Genomic DNA, 18,203 nt, shown 5'->3' on the forward strand with positions numbered 1-18,203 from the left:
TGGTTCTCGCTAACCGCTACTGTATTCCCGCTCACAGACAGCCGGAAATAATGACATGAGCTCCTTGAGCTCAATTCCGAATGGCTGGTAGCCCTGATGGCGCTGACGTCATCATGCATGTGATGACGTCAGCTCCGACAGCGCGATTTTTAAAAAAATAAAAAAAATGAAGCAAAAAAAATCGGAAATGAAGGGGTGCCAATCGGGAATCGTGGCACCCCTTCATTTGGACCCCAAAACTCGGTAAATACCGAGTAATTCGGTATGGTTGGGAGGTATGCTTGTATGAGTCAAGTGTTAATCTAAGAACTGCTCACCTTTTTGACTACAATGCATTGAAAACAGAACAGGATGAGGACCTATGGTCCGTTCTAAAAAATGAGCAATAAATAACATTAACATAATATTGCTGATGCTGATTCTAGGGCGGGGAACACTGTAAGCTGTCCAGCCCTTGGGAGTGTAACTTCACCAATGGCATGCCCCCAGGGTGGACACCTCTCCACACACACGCCCCCATTTCTGGATATAAATCTAATCCAGCTTACCAGTGTATTTCATACAGCACACAATGCTCATCTCCCATTGTGTTGATATCTGAATAAAAATCCTACTAAAAAGAATTGAACGGCTTACTGAATATCTTGAATTTGACTTTGATCCCAATGAAATTAGTAACTGAGATAGCGAGGTCCTAAAACTTCAGAATGAATATCTTCTAGGGGCATAACCATGAACAACAGGAATAATGCAGAATATACTTATTAATATTTTTCTACTGGATAATTAACCGTTTTTTCAGGCTTGGACAAGGCAATTTTAACCCCTTCAGCTCAAGCGATAGGTCTTGTTCTTCTGTCCTTATAAAATGGCAGACAGGTGAAAACCTTAACTACAGAACAAAATCACACAGTACATCAGCATACTTTCAGGCCATTTTGATAAAAAAAAAAAAAATCAGTAACATTGGTACAGCGACATCAGTAATAATGGAAAGTTCAAGATAGGCAGAAAAACACACTTTTTTCAGTATTTTGGTTTGGTTATTCTTCCTTCTGTTGTCTATGTCTGACATTAATTAAGATGCCATATTCCTTACAAAATAGTTATAAACATGAAGGAAAATCAGCTTTCTTATCTCCTCTCTGTAAAGCACCTATTTCTGATTGCATCATGAAATTAAAACATTTAACTGAAATTTCACAGAAAAGCAGTAATCACCTTGTTTGTTGGCAGTACTTTAACAGGCTCTGAAATGGGATGTGGGTTGGTCTGGAAGGCAGGGACCATTTAAGTTCTCAAAATAAATCCACTGGTGGAACCACCACAAGGTTAAGAAACATCACTAAAATTGTTACATGAAACTACACAGTTACTGTATTTGTGTACATATGTACTGGCTAGGAGATCAAATTTCTTTTAGTCATTTTTTTTTAAACTTGCAACACACTCTGTGATAAGCCAGCACATGGATGGTACTCCTCCTTGCCTACTTATAACTGACAAGTCTCTCATTCAGCACCCGAATTTCAATACAAGCACAGAAAGTTGAGGCTGTTATAGAATTATTCACATAATGATAGTATGTTTTTACAGGCTGTGATAAAAAGGAAAACACTTTTTGAGTGTTTTTCATACCACTTGGCGTGTAAAGACGACTGATGCAAAAAGCACCAAACAGTCAGTGGCATAACTGATGCTTTCTTTAATTCCACCAAGAGAGTCAGATTATTAATAATCCAGGCCCAGATTTTTCTGTCAACATAAGGCAGCATTCAACTGGATACTTGATCCTTCTTTCTAAAAAATGGGTCAATGCGGCGTAGACAAATGTACATCCTACGGCTATCAGGCCAGGAGGCAAATATAACTTGTCAGACTGTTGCCAAATAAGATGAGTAGATGCTACAGTGCGCAGCAGTACAAACTTAAATTGTGTTAATGGGTCAGTAATAAAAAGAAGTTATGTACTCACCATAACATTCCATGTTTGTTGTCCTTGATCTCGCCTTCCGTCTTGCTGTTTGGGACTGCTTTACACGTTCCCACCCTTTCCCCTGATCCCCAAGGTTCTTCAGAAAGCACAGTCATTGGGTTGCAAGTTAATCCTCATTGCCCCTTACTGGCCTCATCAGATATGGTTCCCATTCCTTTGGCCTTACCTACAAGGGGAGCCTTGGATCCTGGACCCAGTGCCAGATCTTCTGAGACATAAGTCGGGGGCTCTCCATCCTTCCATTCAAACTCTCAAGCTCACAGCTTGGTTTTTCCACTTCCACACCGGAAGTTGAGATCAAGGACAACAAACATGGAACGTTATGGTGAGTACATAACTTCTTTATGTTATGTTGTCCATATCTCGCCTTTGTTCTTGCTGTTTGGGTTCGGAACCGATCTTCGTCTCTGAATCATCTGTATACTACAGCTCGAGAGCTCTTACTGGCTCTAGGCTAGCCCCTATCCCAGCATGCCTAGTGGTAGTTACCCAGATCTCATTTGTGATAACCCACCACTAGACCATATAAATAGACAAGAGATATACTCTACTTTGCATATCCGATGACACCTACATATAAAGGTGTGATCTCTGCACAATAGTACTAGTAGTAGACGGACACTAACCATAAGGTATGGTATAAAGAAAACCCAGCCAGTATAGCCAATAAAACAAGGGATTCCTCTTGATCCTCCAAGGAAGGGGGAAGGAGTGAGGGACGCAAGGAGGAAGGCGAGATCAAGGACAAGCATGGAACGTTATGGCGAGTACACAACTTCTTTATGTTATGTTGTCCACATCTCGTCTTCATTCTTGCTGTTTAGGACAGCGTTCCCAGCACCTGATTCTTGGGTGGCTCACTGGAAAAAACTCTTCAGGACCATGGAACCAAAGGATGCCCTGTTCCAGGAGGCCACATCTACTTTGTAATGAGTGACAAAGTTATGAGGATTAACCCATGTAGCTGCTGCACAGATCGAATCCAAAGGCAATCTGGCTTGAAAGGCAATAGAGGTAGACAAGGCCCTTGTTGTGTGCCCTTTAATTTTTCCTAGAAGTGTTTGTTTATGCAACTCATAGAGATGTTTTATAGCGTCTGAAAGCCACTTTGATAAAGTCACCTTTGAGACCGCACAACCTCTTTTATTGTCCGCAAAGGATATGAACAATTGATCAGATTTTCTAAAGTCCTTGGTCCTGTGTAGAGAGAAATCTGTCTATGAACATCCAATTGATGAAGCTTATACTCTGCCTTGTTGCCATGATTGGGGAAGAACACAGGAAGCTCTATGGATTGATTCAGATTGTAGTTAGAACATACCTTGGGTAAGAAAGACAGGTTGGTTCTGAGAGAAACCCGATCTTTATAGAAAATCAAGTAAGGGGGACGAATGGATAAGACCTGTAATTCTGAGACCATTCTAGCTGAGGTAACTGCAACCACGAAAAGGGTCTTCCAAGTCAGAAATATGAGCGGACAAGAAGCAGATGGTTCAAAGGGAGGAAGAATCAGTGCATCTAAAACAAAATTTAGATTCCAGGAGGGAAGAGGTTCTCTTATCGGAGGTCTTAATACGGTAGTACTTCTTAGGAAAGCCTTGCATAACCTATGGGACATGATACTGGAACCCATTTCTCCCATGTGGAAATTTGAACTCGGATAGTAACTACAGCTGCTCCTTGATCAAATGTTTCAGCGAGAAATTGAAGAATCTTTGAAATGGGAGCAGTAAAGGATCAACCTGATTTTTGCCTGCCCAACAAGAGAACCTCTTCCATTTACTAGCATAAAGTCTCCTAGTAGTGGGCGTATGGAAGAAAATCAAAATGTGCTGAACTACTGGGGAAACATTGGGAAGCCTGGCTAAGACCGAAGTGCAGAAACCAAGCTGTGAGCCTGACAGTTTCAATGGAAGGATGGAGAGCCCCCGACTGATGTCCCAAAAGATCTGGCACTGGGTCCAAGATCCAAGGCTCCCCTTGCAGGTGAGGCCAAAGGAATGGGAACCATATCTGCTGAAGCCAGTAAGGGGCAATGAGGATTAACTTGCAACCCAACGACTGTGCTTTCTGAAGAACCTTGGGGATCAGGGGAAAGGGTGGGAAGGCGTAAAGCAGTCCCAAACAGCAAGAAGGAAGGCGAGATATGGACAACATAACATCTACTGTTTACAATCCAGTGATACTTTAACAAATTTTACATACATTATTCCATATTATGAAAAGTATCAGAAAGCAACAATTTGAAAGAATCATCATCCCCCTGAGTGGCACAGTTACACAAACTACTGTACAGCACCATAGTTTATTAAAATGTATGAGGCATGATAGCCAAAGGATTCAAAAGAAGAGAACAACCAAATGTAAAAATATTTCTGTACAAAACAAAAGCATCAATACTCTAATTTGGTTCAAAACTAATCCTCTGTTTCTGAATCGCTGTCTTTCTTTGTTGGGATGGTACATCTAATTGAGGTCATTAGCTTGTCCTCTATTTGCTTTCGTGGATTCTCTTCTAGGTCTGTCTTGATTGCATTAGATTCTGAAATTTTCCACTCCAATTCTTAAAATTGAAAAAAAAACATATAATCAACAAAAATTACATCAGGTTATGTGAAAACCAAACAGACCTTTGTTGATTACTCTGGATATGCACATTTACCCAACAGCTTGAAGGAAAATAAAGAAATTTATACAAGTCTTGTTTTGTACTAATTATCCCAAACTACCCCTACAGCATCCCATTAACAGCTGGCTGGCAATGCTTGGAAAGATGTTTTTAACATTATTATATATGGCATGCATTATGCAACTGTAAGCTGACTTTTTCTAGACTATACAAACTGTGAAAAAGTAATTGATACATAAAAATGTATAAAATACAGTTCTGATGTTCAAATAATGCACTGTTAAAATAACAGATACATTATTACCATATCAGATTATCGGAAAATAAGACCATGTACATTTATCATTTGTTAACCAGGAAAGTCCAACTTGGAACAAAGCCAATTTTCAGCGGAGGCCTGGGGAGAAACGCTCCAGACGTATGTCTTTGTAACATGGGAGAAAAACCAAGAGTACCCAGAGGAAACACATATGAACACAGGAAGGACATTCAGACTCTACACACAGGGCACTCAAGCCGAGAATTGAACCGGAGAACCTCTTGCTGTGAGGCGACAATGCTGCAGCTACGCCACTGCGCTGTCGATGGGTTGGGATTTGCTTCACCAATTAGAATCTGTCAAAAATTTTGAAAGATACTATGCTTGTTTCAATGCATACTGTGGTACAGTATAGAAAAAAATGGTAAACAAGCTTGCCAGTTCATCACCTAGTCACTAGCAAGTCATTTCTTGATTTGGATGGCTGCAAGAAAGAATTAATCTAAAACTTCTACATTATAACAAGTAATGCAGAAATACATACTTGCCCAGAGCTCCGCACTGGAAGTTGGATGGAATAGGTCTCCAAATCTGGGGCGGCGATGGAAGGATATGCCTGACCCATCAAGAAGGACTGTCATGTTAAGCAGATAAAAAAAGAATTTATGTACTCACCATAACTTTCCATGTGAGTTGTTCATCTCGCCTTCATTCTTACTGATGGGTTTGAGGCCAGTCCTCGGCTTAAACTCTGCCTAATACAAAAGCTCGAGGTCTTCAACCAGCTGGAGGCCTACTCCCTATCCCATGATGCACCGATCAGATCTTGTTTGCTGCCAATAAACTACATGCCACTCTTGATATACCAATAACAGAGGCAAACTAGATAAAAGTCAGTACAACCATGTCTTGGGTGAATACTCGGTCCCCAAGAAGCTTGGATGGGGGTTGGGGGGTGGGATTTAAGAATGAAGACGAGATGAACAACTCACATGGAACATTACGATGAGTACATAACTTCTTTATGTGAAGTTGTTCTATCGCGCCTTTCATTCTTACTGATGGGTTAGCGTCCCAAGCACCATCTTTCTCAGGTGGCTCACGGGAGTATACTCTTCAAGACAGTGGAACCAAATGAAAGCCATATCCCTGGAGGCCCTATCTACTTCATAATGAGTGATGAAGGTATGAGGCCTTGACCAAGCAGCTGCTGCACAAATAGTATCTATCGGTAGTTTGGCAGTAAAGGCTGACGAGGTGGAGACACCTCTAGAAGAATGGCCCTTTATCTTTTGATGTAGTGGTGTATTTACTGAACTGTAAGTGAAAGAAATGCAATCTGATAACCATTTTGATAAAGTGCTTTTCACCACAGGTCTATGTTTCTTGGAGTCTGAGAAAGAAACAAAGAGCGGTTCTGTTTTCCTGAAATCTTTGGTCCTGCTGCATTTCGTGTTTGTGGGGGTGGCAAAGAGATCGCGGCAAGGCTGACCCCATTTGGGGAATATCCTTTCCGCTACTTCTTTCTTCAGGGACCATTCCATGAGGCAATAGAATTGCCCTGCTCAGTTTGTCTGCTATAACGGTGGACCTCCCCGGGATGTGCATTGCTATCAGAAAGTGCTGGGCAGAGGTTCCCCACTGCCATACTCTCAGGGCCTCTCGACATAGGGGATAAGATTTAGTCCCTCCTTGTTTGTTGATGTACCAGACTACTGACATGTCCGTCTGGATTGCAATGGTCCCTAGAGGGAGAGAGTCTTGAAAGGACTGCAATGCTAGAAGTACCGCTCTCATCTCCAGGATGTTGATATGCAAATTGTCCTCGTGTTGTGTCCATGTGCCTTGGGCTGTCCTTCCCTGATAATGCCCCCCATCAGGGAAGCGTTCGTGGTCATTGTGGCAATCGAGGTTGGTAAAACAAAAGGTCGGCCTATTGTTACCAAATGCAATGTTAGCCACCACTGTAGGTCCTTTTTGCAGGTCTTCGTGATTATAATCTGATGAAACATTGGTAGATTTTGGAAAGACCACTGTGTGAAAATGAGCAATTCAAATATTTGCATGTGCATTCGACCCAGTGGAATTGCAATGATTGCTGCCGCCATTGTACCCAATATTTTGAGAACCAGAGATGCCGGGGCTTTTCTTCTTGAAAGAAGTTCTTGCTGTCGAAGAGCATAGACCCTTTCTGGTGGAAGTTTCATGGACATTGTGGTGGTGTCTAGGTCTGCTCCTATAAATACAGTATGTTGTGATGACGATAAGGAAGATTTTTCTAAATTTATGGTAATCCCCAGCTGACAGCAAATATTCATGGTCATGTCCCTCACTTGTATGAGTTGTTGCCTGGTGGTGGCGGTTAGGAGCCAGTAGTCTAGATATGGAAACACCTGGAATCCTAGGCGTCTCAGGTGAGCCGTGACTACTGCCATACATTTGGTGACCACTCTGGGGGCTGTAGTGAGACCAAAGGGCAGAGCTCAAAATTGGTAGTGACTGGCTTCCAGCCAAAAGCGGTGATCTCTGGATGGTCGGGCCACTTTTATATGGTAGTACGCATCCCGGAGATCGATCAAGCACATCCAATTGTCTTTCCCTAGAAAAGGGAGTATCGACTGCAGCATGATCATCTGGAACTTTTGTCTTTTACAGATTTGTTCAGTCTGCTGAGATCCAAAATAGGTCTCCAGTCCCCTGTTTTCTTTGGAACTAAAAAGAACCTTGAGTAAGTTCTGGATCCTATCTGATCTGCAAGGACCGGTTAGATGACTCTTTTTTTTCTAGCAACCTTTGAACTTCTATGGTTGCTTGCTCCCTGTGACTGGGTGGGACATCCAGGATTTTGTTTACAGGGGGGAGTGGCAAGAAAGGGAATAGAGTAACCTCTGGAAATGATGCTTTGTACCCAGCTGTCTTCTGAAATTTTTAGCCAGGTGTCTGGGTACAAAGATAAGCATTCCCCAACTGACTCCAGAGGTGGACAGGTGGGCCTCCTCTCAGGAGTGCTGATAGGACCTCCCAAAGAACTGATCTCTATCACCCATGTTCTGCGGACCCCCACTGCCGCGTGGACATCTTCCATTATTGCCCCCTTCTCTGCCTCTGGAGGGGGGCTCACCACGAGTGTCCTGAAAGGCTCCTAGAGTTTTATGGAACCGCATCTTTCCTTTCTGACCTTTGGGGTAAGGTCTGGTAGGTGTGGAAAAACAGACTCAGATGGCAGACAGAGTCTTTCCATCTTATTCACTCTTGGTTAGGGTTTCTTTCACTTTGGGTCAAAAAAGGGACGAGCCATCGAAAGGGGTGTTGATAAAGGATGACTTAAAGGGCTCTGCAAATGGACATAAGTGCATCCAGGAATGTCTCCTAAGAGCAATTCCTGAAGCCGCTGCTCTACTCGCTCCTTCAGCTGTGCATGAAACCATACGCATGGACGAGTTTACTATGGAATTAAGGGTAGAGAGCTGGGAGGATACTTTGTCTGAGACCCCCTGCAACTACTGAACTCTGAAGAGCATCTCCTAGCTCTTTAATGAGATCTCTTTGTAGCCTAGTGAAGTGCATAAGACAATTCAGTGACCTAATGGTAAAAGTCGCTGAAGTAAACATGTGCTTCCCATATCTGCCTATGACCCTAAAATCTTTATTCGGGGGATGGGCAGACATAGTAGTTTCAGATAACTCTTCTTGGTGGCCGCCACCACCACCATGGCATCAACAGGGACTCCTTTAGTAAGAAATGCATTGTCCTGTGGTGAAGTAATAAACTTGTTGGGCCTCCTAAGGACAGGTTCCAGTGTATTTGGCGACTCCCACGCCTTTCGACAAGCTAGGTTTATAAGTTCATCAAAAGGTGGCGTCACCCACGTGGCAGATGGCTGAGACCCGAAAGCCTTCAGGTAGACTGATTCATCATCAGTGGGGTTGATGGGCTGCCAGCCACCCCTCTGTTTAAGGATCTCCAAGATATCTGCGAAAGAGATATATTCAGAGGGTGACCGTGGGGACCCTTCTGACTCATCTAAATCAGTGTATGAAGTGACGGATTCCTGAGGGGAGTCCAGATGCTTCCTCTTGCATAACCTCTTCCTAGGTACCTCCTCAGTGGGAATTCCTGGTGAGGTCTCGGAAGAGCAGGGCTCGCCCAATGTGGCTTCCTGAGGCTCTGGGTCTCTACGCTTCTGTGGAATCTGTGATGCAGAAGTAGACGCCAGTGCTCTAGGGGAGGAAGTTGCCTGACCTGATGAAGTGGCTGTCCGTGGGGACGATACTCTCCTCATGGCATCAAAGGCACCACAGTCCCGATGTGAAGAAACCCCTGGAGCCAAAGAAACTGTAGATTCCCTCAGCACCAAAACAGTGGGCTCTGAGCCAGAGGTAGGCGCCAAACTCACCCGCTTTGAAGTCCTGAGAGGTAAAGTCAGGCCTGAAATATCAGTTTGACTATCCTCCCTGGACCCAATCGGCGAGTGTCGGCTCCTAGACTCCTCGGTTGGCACCGAAGTACTCCAAGATATCGGATCCGAAAGTTCTGGAGCAGGCGTCGGTACCGATGGCTCCACTATCATCAGCTCTGAGCACTCCAGCTCCAAAACCTCAAGTCGGATCAGAGGAGGAACAGAAGTAGCAGGGGGGGGGGGGTTAGTCGGTTCCGAGGCTTGAGGGGTTGGAGCCGACAAAAGTTTGGCTAATTCCGATGTCTGATGTGTCTTCTGCACCACACAATCCATGTCCATGTCAGACAAGCTCCTTGAGGCCCTAGAATATGGGGCAAATGAAGCTATGGATTGTACTATTGGTGATTTCAATATTGGAGTTACCAGTTCCAATACTGGGAACCGGCTCCTTGCAATGACAACTGTCGGCTCCGAAGTCAGTGGCGCCGAAGTTGTTTGTCAGACTTATATATACTGGGAGATTTTGCTGGCTCTGAAGACCCAGTAGTAGAAGATTTTCTTGAGGATTTGGAATGACTGGACTGACCTTCATCCAATTGTTCCTGAAAGGAAGACTTTATTAAACCTCTAATCACTAGTTTGTTCCTTCTCTCATGCAAAACATGTGAACTAAACGAGTGGCAGGTGGAACAAGTCTCCTGAAGGTTCAATGCACCCAAACAATACAAACACACTCCATGTGCCCATCTGTAATGGACATTTTCTGTCCACATTTAGGACATATCCTAAACCCTGCCTTGGATTGTTTAGCCTTTTTATCCTTGTCTTGAGACATTTTAATGGTAACACACTTTTCCTATACAGCAACACGCACAAAAAAGCTCTCAAAGCAACAACGAGCTTCAGCCAAAGGAAAATTAGCCTTCTAATTCAAACAGACTAACGAACCAATAAACTTACATATCTAATTATACATAAACTAACACAGTCTAAGGAAAAAGGATAGATATTTTCACACTTGGAAAAAATATGTAACACACTACACAGCTAAGTCAAACAAGCTATCTAAACAAATAATTATTTCTATATATTTTTAAACTGTCACACACTTTAGCAAAGTATATATATCTATGAATTCTCACACGAGGTTATCACACTAACTAGCTAAGGAATAAGGAGGTTTACAAGGCCTAAATGGATAAATGGCCACAAGGAAATAGAGGCGAAAGATACCTAAAGAATATATAGGTACTAGTGGTAACTTGAATGACAATAACAAGTTAACAAAATCCTAATATAATATCTATAAGCTAAATATTTGAAAAAAGTTTCAAATTCACTGGCCCGAGCTGGTGAATCGCTCCCGATCTGTTGCAGCAAGCAAACAAGAACTGAGGGAAGCACCAGTGCATCTTGGGATAGGGAATAGGCCTCGAGCTGGTTGAAGACCTCGAGCTTTTGCATTAGGCCGAGTAGGAGCTGAGGATCGACTCCGAACCCATCGCCATGAAAGGCGAGATAGAACAAATTCAGATCAGGACCCTCTGTAGTAGGTTCACAGTAGTTGGAATGACCCATAAGCAGTAAGCCACTATGCTGGATGGAGCTGGAGAAGTGCACAAAGCAGTGTTCAAAATCCCGAAGTATCATCTTACCAAAGGAGATCTGACTTCAAAGGTCTGGATGGAGGATAATGGCTTAGTGAAGGGAATGTACAGAAGGCCAAGTGGCTACAGAGACTCCTGAAGCAGGTACTAGAGGCAGCCACTCCCCAAGTGGAGTGGGCTCTGACTGCAGCATCCCCCTAGCAGGAGACTACCTCCTGATGGCAAAAAGATAATACAATTGACAATTCGCTTGGAAAGTACTGCATAAACATGATGCCCTTCCCTTCTTGGAGAGAAGGAGGTGAGCAATGATTCCATCTGCCTAAACTTGAACATCAAATTTTGGAAAATTTAGGTAATGCCTCAGCTGACAGTGAATATCCAAGGTATGATATGTTCTGCTCCTGCAAAGTAAACAGGGAGAACAAGTTCAGAAAACACTTTCAACTAACTACATGGGCAGGTCTTTTCCTTAAGAACAACCACATAAACTTTCTTAAACGAGGACCTGAGAGCTCCAAAATCCTGTGTGCAGAGGTAAAGGCATCCGGGAAAAGTGTTTCTCATATAATTAATTTATCACTTTCAACACTGCTAAGCAAACGCACACAAACAAGGGATAGTCAAACATATTAAGTATGATGTTTAAGTCCCAGGGAGGATATGGATTAGGTAAAACAAAAATAATATAAAGAACCTATTTGTTGACCTGGTAAACCCACCTACCGGACAAACTGTCCCTAGTCTAGGTAACTTGCTCAGATTCCCACAGTAGGCAAATGAATGTGGAAGGAATCAAACCCTGCCCCCCCCCCCCTCCAGGTACAGGAAGCAGCTCAGAGAGTAAGTCATCTGTATTAACTGACACACACCAATCCTATTATAACTGTTTGATCAATCAGCTGGTGCTGGATTACAATTCAGGCCTCCATATGGTCATGATGTATGGAAATAACTGACACATGCATTGTGACTGTGGAATAACTATTACCAAGGTAATACAAATGTCTAGAGAAGGTCAAGATCACTTGCAGAATGACCAAAAGTGGCAGCATATAATACCATTTAACCCAATCTAACAGCCATATACACTTAGAAGCAGAGGCCTGCTAAGAGGAGGGCTTAGTTTTAGCACCAGGGACCCTGACCAGAAAACGTATTGGGATCATGGAATCAACATCAAGATTCACATTTTAAGATGGAGATCGATGCTTCCCCAAATATATTGTACATTCATAGCTTTGTATGGAACTGCTTTTTGTCTAACCAGGGATATACATGCCTAAAAGCATGTTGATCTCAGCCACCTTGATGTGACAGGGATGAGTTACAGTCTTTCCTTCATGAACTTTGCAACAAAGCCTGGGATCAGTGGGAATGTCAAGAATGTATACAAGAAATCTCTGGTATTTTACTTACTTTTTTATTTAACATTTGATTACTGCAGTAGTACACTGATCACAACTGGCCATTTGCAGGTATTGCCTGGGTGAAATAATTCACAAAGAAAGAGGAAAAAAAGAACAGTGGCTGTAAAGTCTACATATCAACAAATAGTAAAAATATATAAAGAATAGTTGTGTAAAATCTTACCATAACCATATATGTCCTTCTCTTCTATGTTGCAGTATTCTTTACATATGGGTAGTCTTTTGCCCAATGACCCAATGTCAGACCAGTATACAATAGCTTTTAGCTACTGCAAGTATGTGGGATGTCGCACATATGTTCTGACATCAGTCAGAAAAGGATGTCTGCATGTACAATCCTCAGAACCAAATGCCCCATAAGGAATACCAGACCTAAGGAAAGGAAGCCATGCAAAGAAGGAACAAGATTCAGGGGGAAGGCAGGAGGGACAGAATACTGCAACACAGAAGAGAAGGACATCTATGGTTTGGTAAGATTTTACACAACTATTCTATGTCCTTCCATTCAATATTGCAGTATTCTTTGCATATGGGAGAATTCCATAGCTTAGTAGGAACCTTGGGAGGTGGAAGAAGCAGAGGCACTATGCCCTGAAGAATTTTCAAAAAAGCCATGGAGAATGGCTCTAGCAAACCCTGCTCTAGACTAGAAATGGTATTGAACTTGGTAGTGTTTGGCGAAGGTGTGCACAGAAGACCATGTAGCAGCCTCCAGAATAGAATTAATGTCCATGCCTTTGAAGAAGGCATCTGTAGAAGCCACTCATCTAGTGGAATGAGCTATAGCAGATGCAGCCAGAGACTTATCATGAAAATCATAACAAAACACAACAGCCCTAGAAATCCAAGAAGAAATTGTCTGTTTGGAAACAGGTAAACCCAGAGCTCTGGGATAGAAAGACGCACAGAGCTGATCTGATTTCCTGATAGCTTTAGTCTTATCTAGGAAGAATCTAAGTTGCTTATGTACATCCAAGGCATGCAGAATCCTTTCATTGGATGACTGAGGAGAAGGTAAAAAAGTATGCAGTTAAATAGATTGATTAAGAGACACTGCATTCAAGCCTTAGGCATAAAAGAAGAATTGGTTTGCAAGGAAACTCTGTCTTTGTGGAAAACCAAGAAAGGAGGGGATGCCATCAAAGCCTGAATCTCCAAAGTCCTCCTGGCAGAGGTCAATGCTACCAGGAGCACTGTCTTCCATGTACAAAACCTTAAAGAAGCAGAAGCTGCAGGTTCAAAAAGGGGCTACAGTTAGTTTTTCTAAGACATAATTCAAATCCCAAGGAGGAGGAAGTGTTTTTCTGGGAGGTTTGATATGCAGAACGCCTTTTATGAGAAAAAGCTTTACCTCCAATCTGGATGCTAAAGGAGGAGATAATGGCAGACAAGCAGAAATAGCAGAACAATGGACTTTCACTGAAGAGTATGACAAGCCGCTGTTAATTCACAAAAGAAAGAAAGAACGAGTGGAATGTCCACAGATAATCGATCTAATTTTAGGAAAAGGCACCAGCAGGAAAATCTTTTCCATTTGGAAATGTAAGATTTTCTGATATTGGAGTTTCCTGGTCTCCTGCAGAATCCAAAGCACGTCTTGTAAAAAAGGTGCCTAAAAGGAATCAAAAGATGATTTGCAAGGCTGACAGACGTGGATGAATCAAGAATCCCTTGTCTTGTGTGAGCAGATCCACCTAGTGAGGTAACTTATAATGATGGCCCTTGGCTAAATGCAGAAGAAGAGGGAACCAATGCTGTCTTGGCCAAAAGGGAGTCACCAGCAAGATTTTTGGCTGGTCCTGCTGAATTTTCAGCAAAACTTTCTAAATAAGAGGGAAGGGGGGGATGCATAAAGAATCTTCCCCTTCCATGAAAATGATAGGGCGCCCACCTTCCAGGCCAGAGGTTGTGGGAGTCTGGCACAAAAGAGGAGTTGTCTGTTCAGAGGGGAGGCAAACAGATCCAGATGAGGGGTACCCCACTGGTGGACCAAGTCCAGAAACACAGCCCCGTGTAGCATCTACTTGTGGGACTGCGTCATGGACCAGCTTAAAGTGCCTGCCACAATGTTCTGAGCAAAGGGAATGTAAACTGCAAAAAGAGTCACCTTGTACTGAATTGCCAATTCCCATGCCCTGAGAGCTAACCTGCAAAGAAAAAGAGATTTGCCCTCCCCCCTCCATTTATGTACCAGACAACAGTGGTGTTGTCTGTAAAAATTTTCAAACGACCTGGTAGAGAGGGTGAAAAGTCTGCAGAGCCGGAATCAGAGCCCTCATTTCCCTAATGTTGATGTGTTTGAGAAGGAAACCAAAGGCCCTGCACCTTCCTGGAAGAAAATGGTGCCCCCCAGCCTGTACCTCTGGCTTCTGTGAATAGACGTTGAGAAACCTGGGGCTGGAGAAGAGGTAGGCCTGAATTCAATGTAAGGTGATGAATCCGCCAGAGGAACTCTGTTTTTAGGCAAGGAAGGAGGAATGAGAATCTCTACAGGGTGAGCATGCTTGTAACCAGGTTGTTTTTAGAAACTACTGAAACTTTCTCATGTGCAGCTTTGCAAAGGGCAGTATGAGAATCGTAGAAGCCATGAACCCTAGAATTCTCAGACTCTCTGGCTGAAATGGACAGAAGAGATAGAAGGCTTTCCAGAAAGGCAATGACAGACTGAACTTGTCTGTTGGGAGAAAAACATCATAAGGTCTGTCCTGAACCTGTACCCTAGGAAGATATGATCCTGAGATAGAGTAAGACAGGATTTCTTTGAGTTTATCATAAACCCTAGACTGCGAAGGAGATGAATCCCCACCTGACTGACCCAACTGTTCTGACTGAAGAGCCAAGAACAGAAGATCAGCGGTATGGATATACCTGAATTCCCTGCACTCTCAAGAAAAGCAATCATAGGGGCCAAACATTTTGTGAATACCTGTGGGGCAGTGAAAAGACCAAAAGCCAAGGCAGAGAACTGAAAGTGCAAAGAACCCACGGAGAAACACAGAAATTTCCTGTACAGAAGATGAATTAGGAACATGTAAAGTAAGCATCCCTGATGGTCAGAGAGGCCATTTAAGACTGAGGGGTAATCAGAGGAAAAAAGTGTCTGCAGGGACAACATACAGAAAGATGGCACCTCCAGAAAAGTGTTCAAGTGGGAAAGGTCTAGAATTGGTCTCCAAGGACCATCCTTCCTTGGAACCAGAAACATTCTTGAGTAAAACCCTCTGCCTCTCAGCTCCAGTGGTACACTCTGAATTGTGGCTTGAGACAGTAACAGAGATAGGACCTCTGGAAAAAAAAATCCAGTTGATTTGAAAGGGGCTGTGGGATTCCCATGAAAGGAGGGAGATTCTTCCAAGTCATAAAATACCCTAGTTGGATGATAGACAGAACACAGAAATGTTGACTGATCCTTGCCCAGACTGGAAATGAAAGAGAGAGGCAAAGAAATAGAGGAGTATGACTTGGGAGAAACTGCTGATCATCACAGGGAGCCAGGCCCAGCTTGAAAAAGCTATTAAGTGGAAGAAGCTGAAGCAGAGGATATGGATGTAGGAGGTCTCCTAACTGACTTCTTAGACGTGGACGTGGAAGCACAAGTGGAAGATAAGTGAACTGATCTAGCAAAAGCAGTTTTGACATGAAAGTTCCTATGATACTTCGGAAATGGAGACACTAGCAGGTGCTTCAAATCTTGAAGCTCCTTACCTTTCTCTTGGAGACTTTTAAACAAGTCTGCAGCTGCAGAACCAAAACCAGCTGACTTATACAAATGAGCATCTAGCAACTTATTTTCAATATTGTCAGGTAGTGACTGAAGTCTCAACCAGGAATGTCTCCTAAGCACAGAAGCAGCAGCTCTAGAAGATGCCTCCCCAGCATTAAAGCTGCACTTAATGGAATGTCTAGCTACCTATGAAGAAGCCAAAAAATTGACATAACCTGTGTTTTAATCTTAGAATCAGGTAGATCAGCCAGAGCTTGAGAAGCTTGGGAAAGCACAGCCAAGGAATATCTTGCCATATGAGTTTCATTAGCTCTGATAGCTAGAGTAGAGGAGGTATAAACCTTTTTACCCAATCTCTCTACAATTTCTCTCTCCTTATCAGAGGGTAAAAGTTTTGCAGAAGGAGATAAATGTGAAGATTTAACAGAGGCTACAGAAACAACTGCTGCATCAGCAGAGGGACACTTGTAAAGAAAATTACAATCATCAGGCACCTTGTAAAATCTAAATAAACAGAAAAAACCAACAGGCAGACCACGGCTGAAAAATCCAGGTTATAAATCCAAATAGCCAAGTATCCAGAAATAAATCCACTTCCACTTCCAACAAATTCTCTTTATTAAAACAAAAGTAAGCGCTTTCACAATCTAAAACAACTGATCGCTTCTTCAGACTCTTCAAAACAGTTAAAAAAAGAAGTTATGTACTCACCATAACGTTCCATCTGAGTAGATACTTCATTTGTCTGCAACCTGTGGGTGTCGGATCCGACCTCGGATCCGATCCGGCAGCTTTCCAAGCTCCTAGATCCGAGCTCCTAGCTCCTCCCCCTACCCATAATCCCTTACTACTGACCACATTACCTCAGATCGTTTTTTTTGCCTCACCAACTGAAGACAGAAACCAACTTCGAATGATCAGAAATATTCTCGACAGGTTCGGGGGATGGCGGGGGGGGGGGTCGGTTGCAGACAAATGAAGTATCTACGCAGATGGAATGTTATGGTGAGTACATAACTTCTTTATCTGAAGTAGTTACTTCATTTGATCTGCAACCTGTGGGACAGAGTCCCCAGCTAACCTACAAGAACCTGGGTGGTCCTTACGGAAGAATATTCTGAAGCACCGCGGAGCCAAAAGAAGCCCTACTCCTGGAAATCATATCCAGCTTGTAATGAGAAATGAACGTATGAGATGAGGACCAGGTAGCTGCTGAACATATATCATCTACTGGAACCCTAGACCAAAAAGCTGTTGAGGTAGCTACAGATCTTGTGGCATGAGCACGGATGCCAACCGGAGCTGGCTTGCCTGACGAAGTGTATCCTAGCATAATGCATTGACAGATCCAATTTGCTACAGTCACTTTGGTAATTGCCTTGCCCATGGCTGACTTTGCATAAGAGACAAACAACTGGTCCGACTTGCGAAACTCTCTAGTCCTGTGCAAGTAAAAACGCAGCTGTCTGTGTACATCCAATTTGTGCAACGCGTATTCACCTTTATTGTGAAAATTTGGGAAAAACACAGTAGGATTTATTGACTGATTGATATTTGATTCTGTAGCCACCTTAGGCAAGAAAGATGGATTAGTCCCGAGGGGCACTCTATCTTTGTGAAGGATAAAGTATGGAGGTTTGATACACAGAGCTTGCAATTCTGAAACCCTCTTGGCTGAAGTAATAGCCACCAAGAAAGCCGTTTTCCAAGATAAGAACTTCAACAGAACGGAAGACGCAGGTTCGAAAGGTGGTCTCGTCAAGGCTTGCAAGATCAGAGTGAGGTCCCATGGGGGAACCACAGTCTTAACAGGTGGTTTCAAAAGAAAAACACCTCTTAAGAAGGTTTTGCACAACTTTGTAGACGCTAAGGAGCCTATGCCGTCACCCACATGAAAATGGGAGATGGCCGCCAGCTGCACCTTAACCGTGAAGGCACGTGCTCTCTGCCTAAAAAGCAGGGAAAGGAAGTCCAGAATAGTCGGAATAGGGACAGTAAATGGGTCCAAGTCCTTGTCCTTGGCCAAGATGGAGAAACGTTTCCATTTACTGTTGTAAAGTTTTCTGGTAGACGGTTTATGAGCCGCCACCAGAATGGCCTTAAAGGGAGATGAGATACCGGGAGTCCTAGCCATTAATGGAACTGGATCAACCAAGCA

General features: G+C 43.2%; 1 protein-coding gene across 1 annotated transcript in view; it reads right to left on the reverse strand.

Moving 5' to 3' along the window:
* Positions 1 to 4,285: 4,285 nt before the first annotated feature.
* The window catches only part of PDCL3 (phosducin like 3), a 719,284-nt gene continuing 705,366 nt past the window's right edge, over positions 4,286 to 18,203 (reverse strand). Inside the window, exon 6 of the mRNA XM_044071091.1 lies at positions 4,286 to 4,559. Coding sequence (XP_043927026.1) covers positions 4,414 to 4,559 — 146 coding nt within the window. The 3' untranslated portion in view covers positions 4,286 to 4,413. The remainder of the gene's footprint in view (positions 4,560 to 18,203) is intronic.

Source organism: Protopterus annectens, chromosome 5.part0 (genome assembly GCF_019279795.1).
Source record: "Protopterus annectens isolate FY-2018-M chromosome 5.part0, PAN1.0, whole genome shotgun sequence".
Classification (NCBI taxonomy): Eukaryota; Metazoa; Chordata; order Ceratodontiformes; family Protopteridae; genus Protopterus; species Protopterus annectens.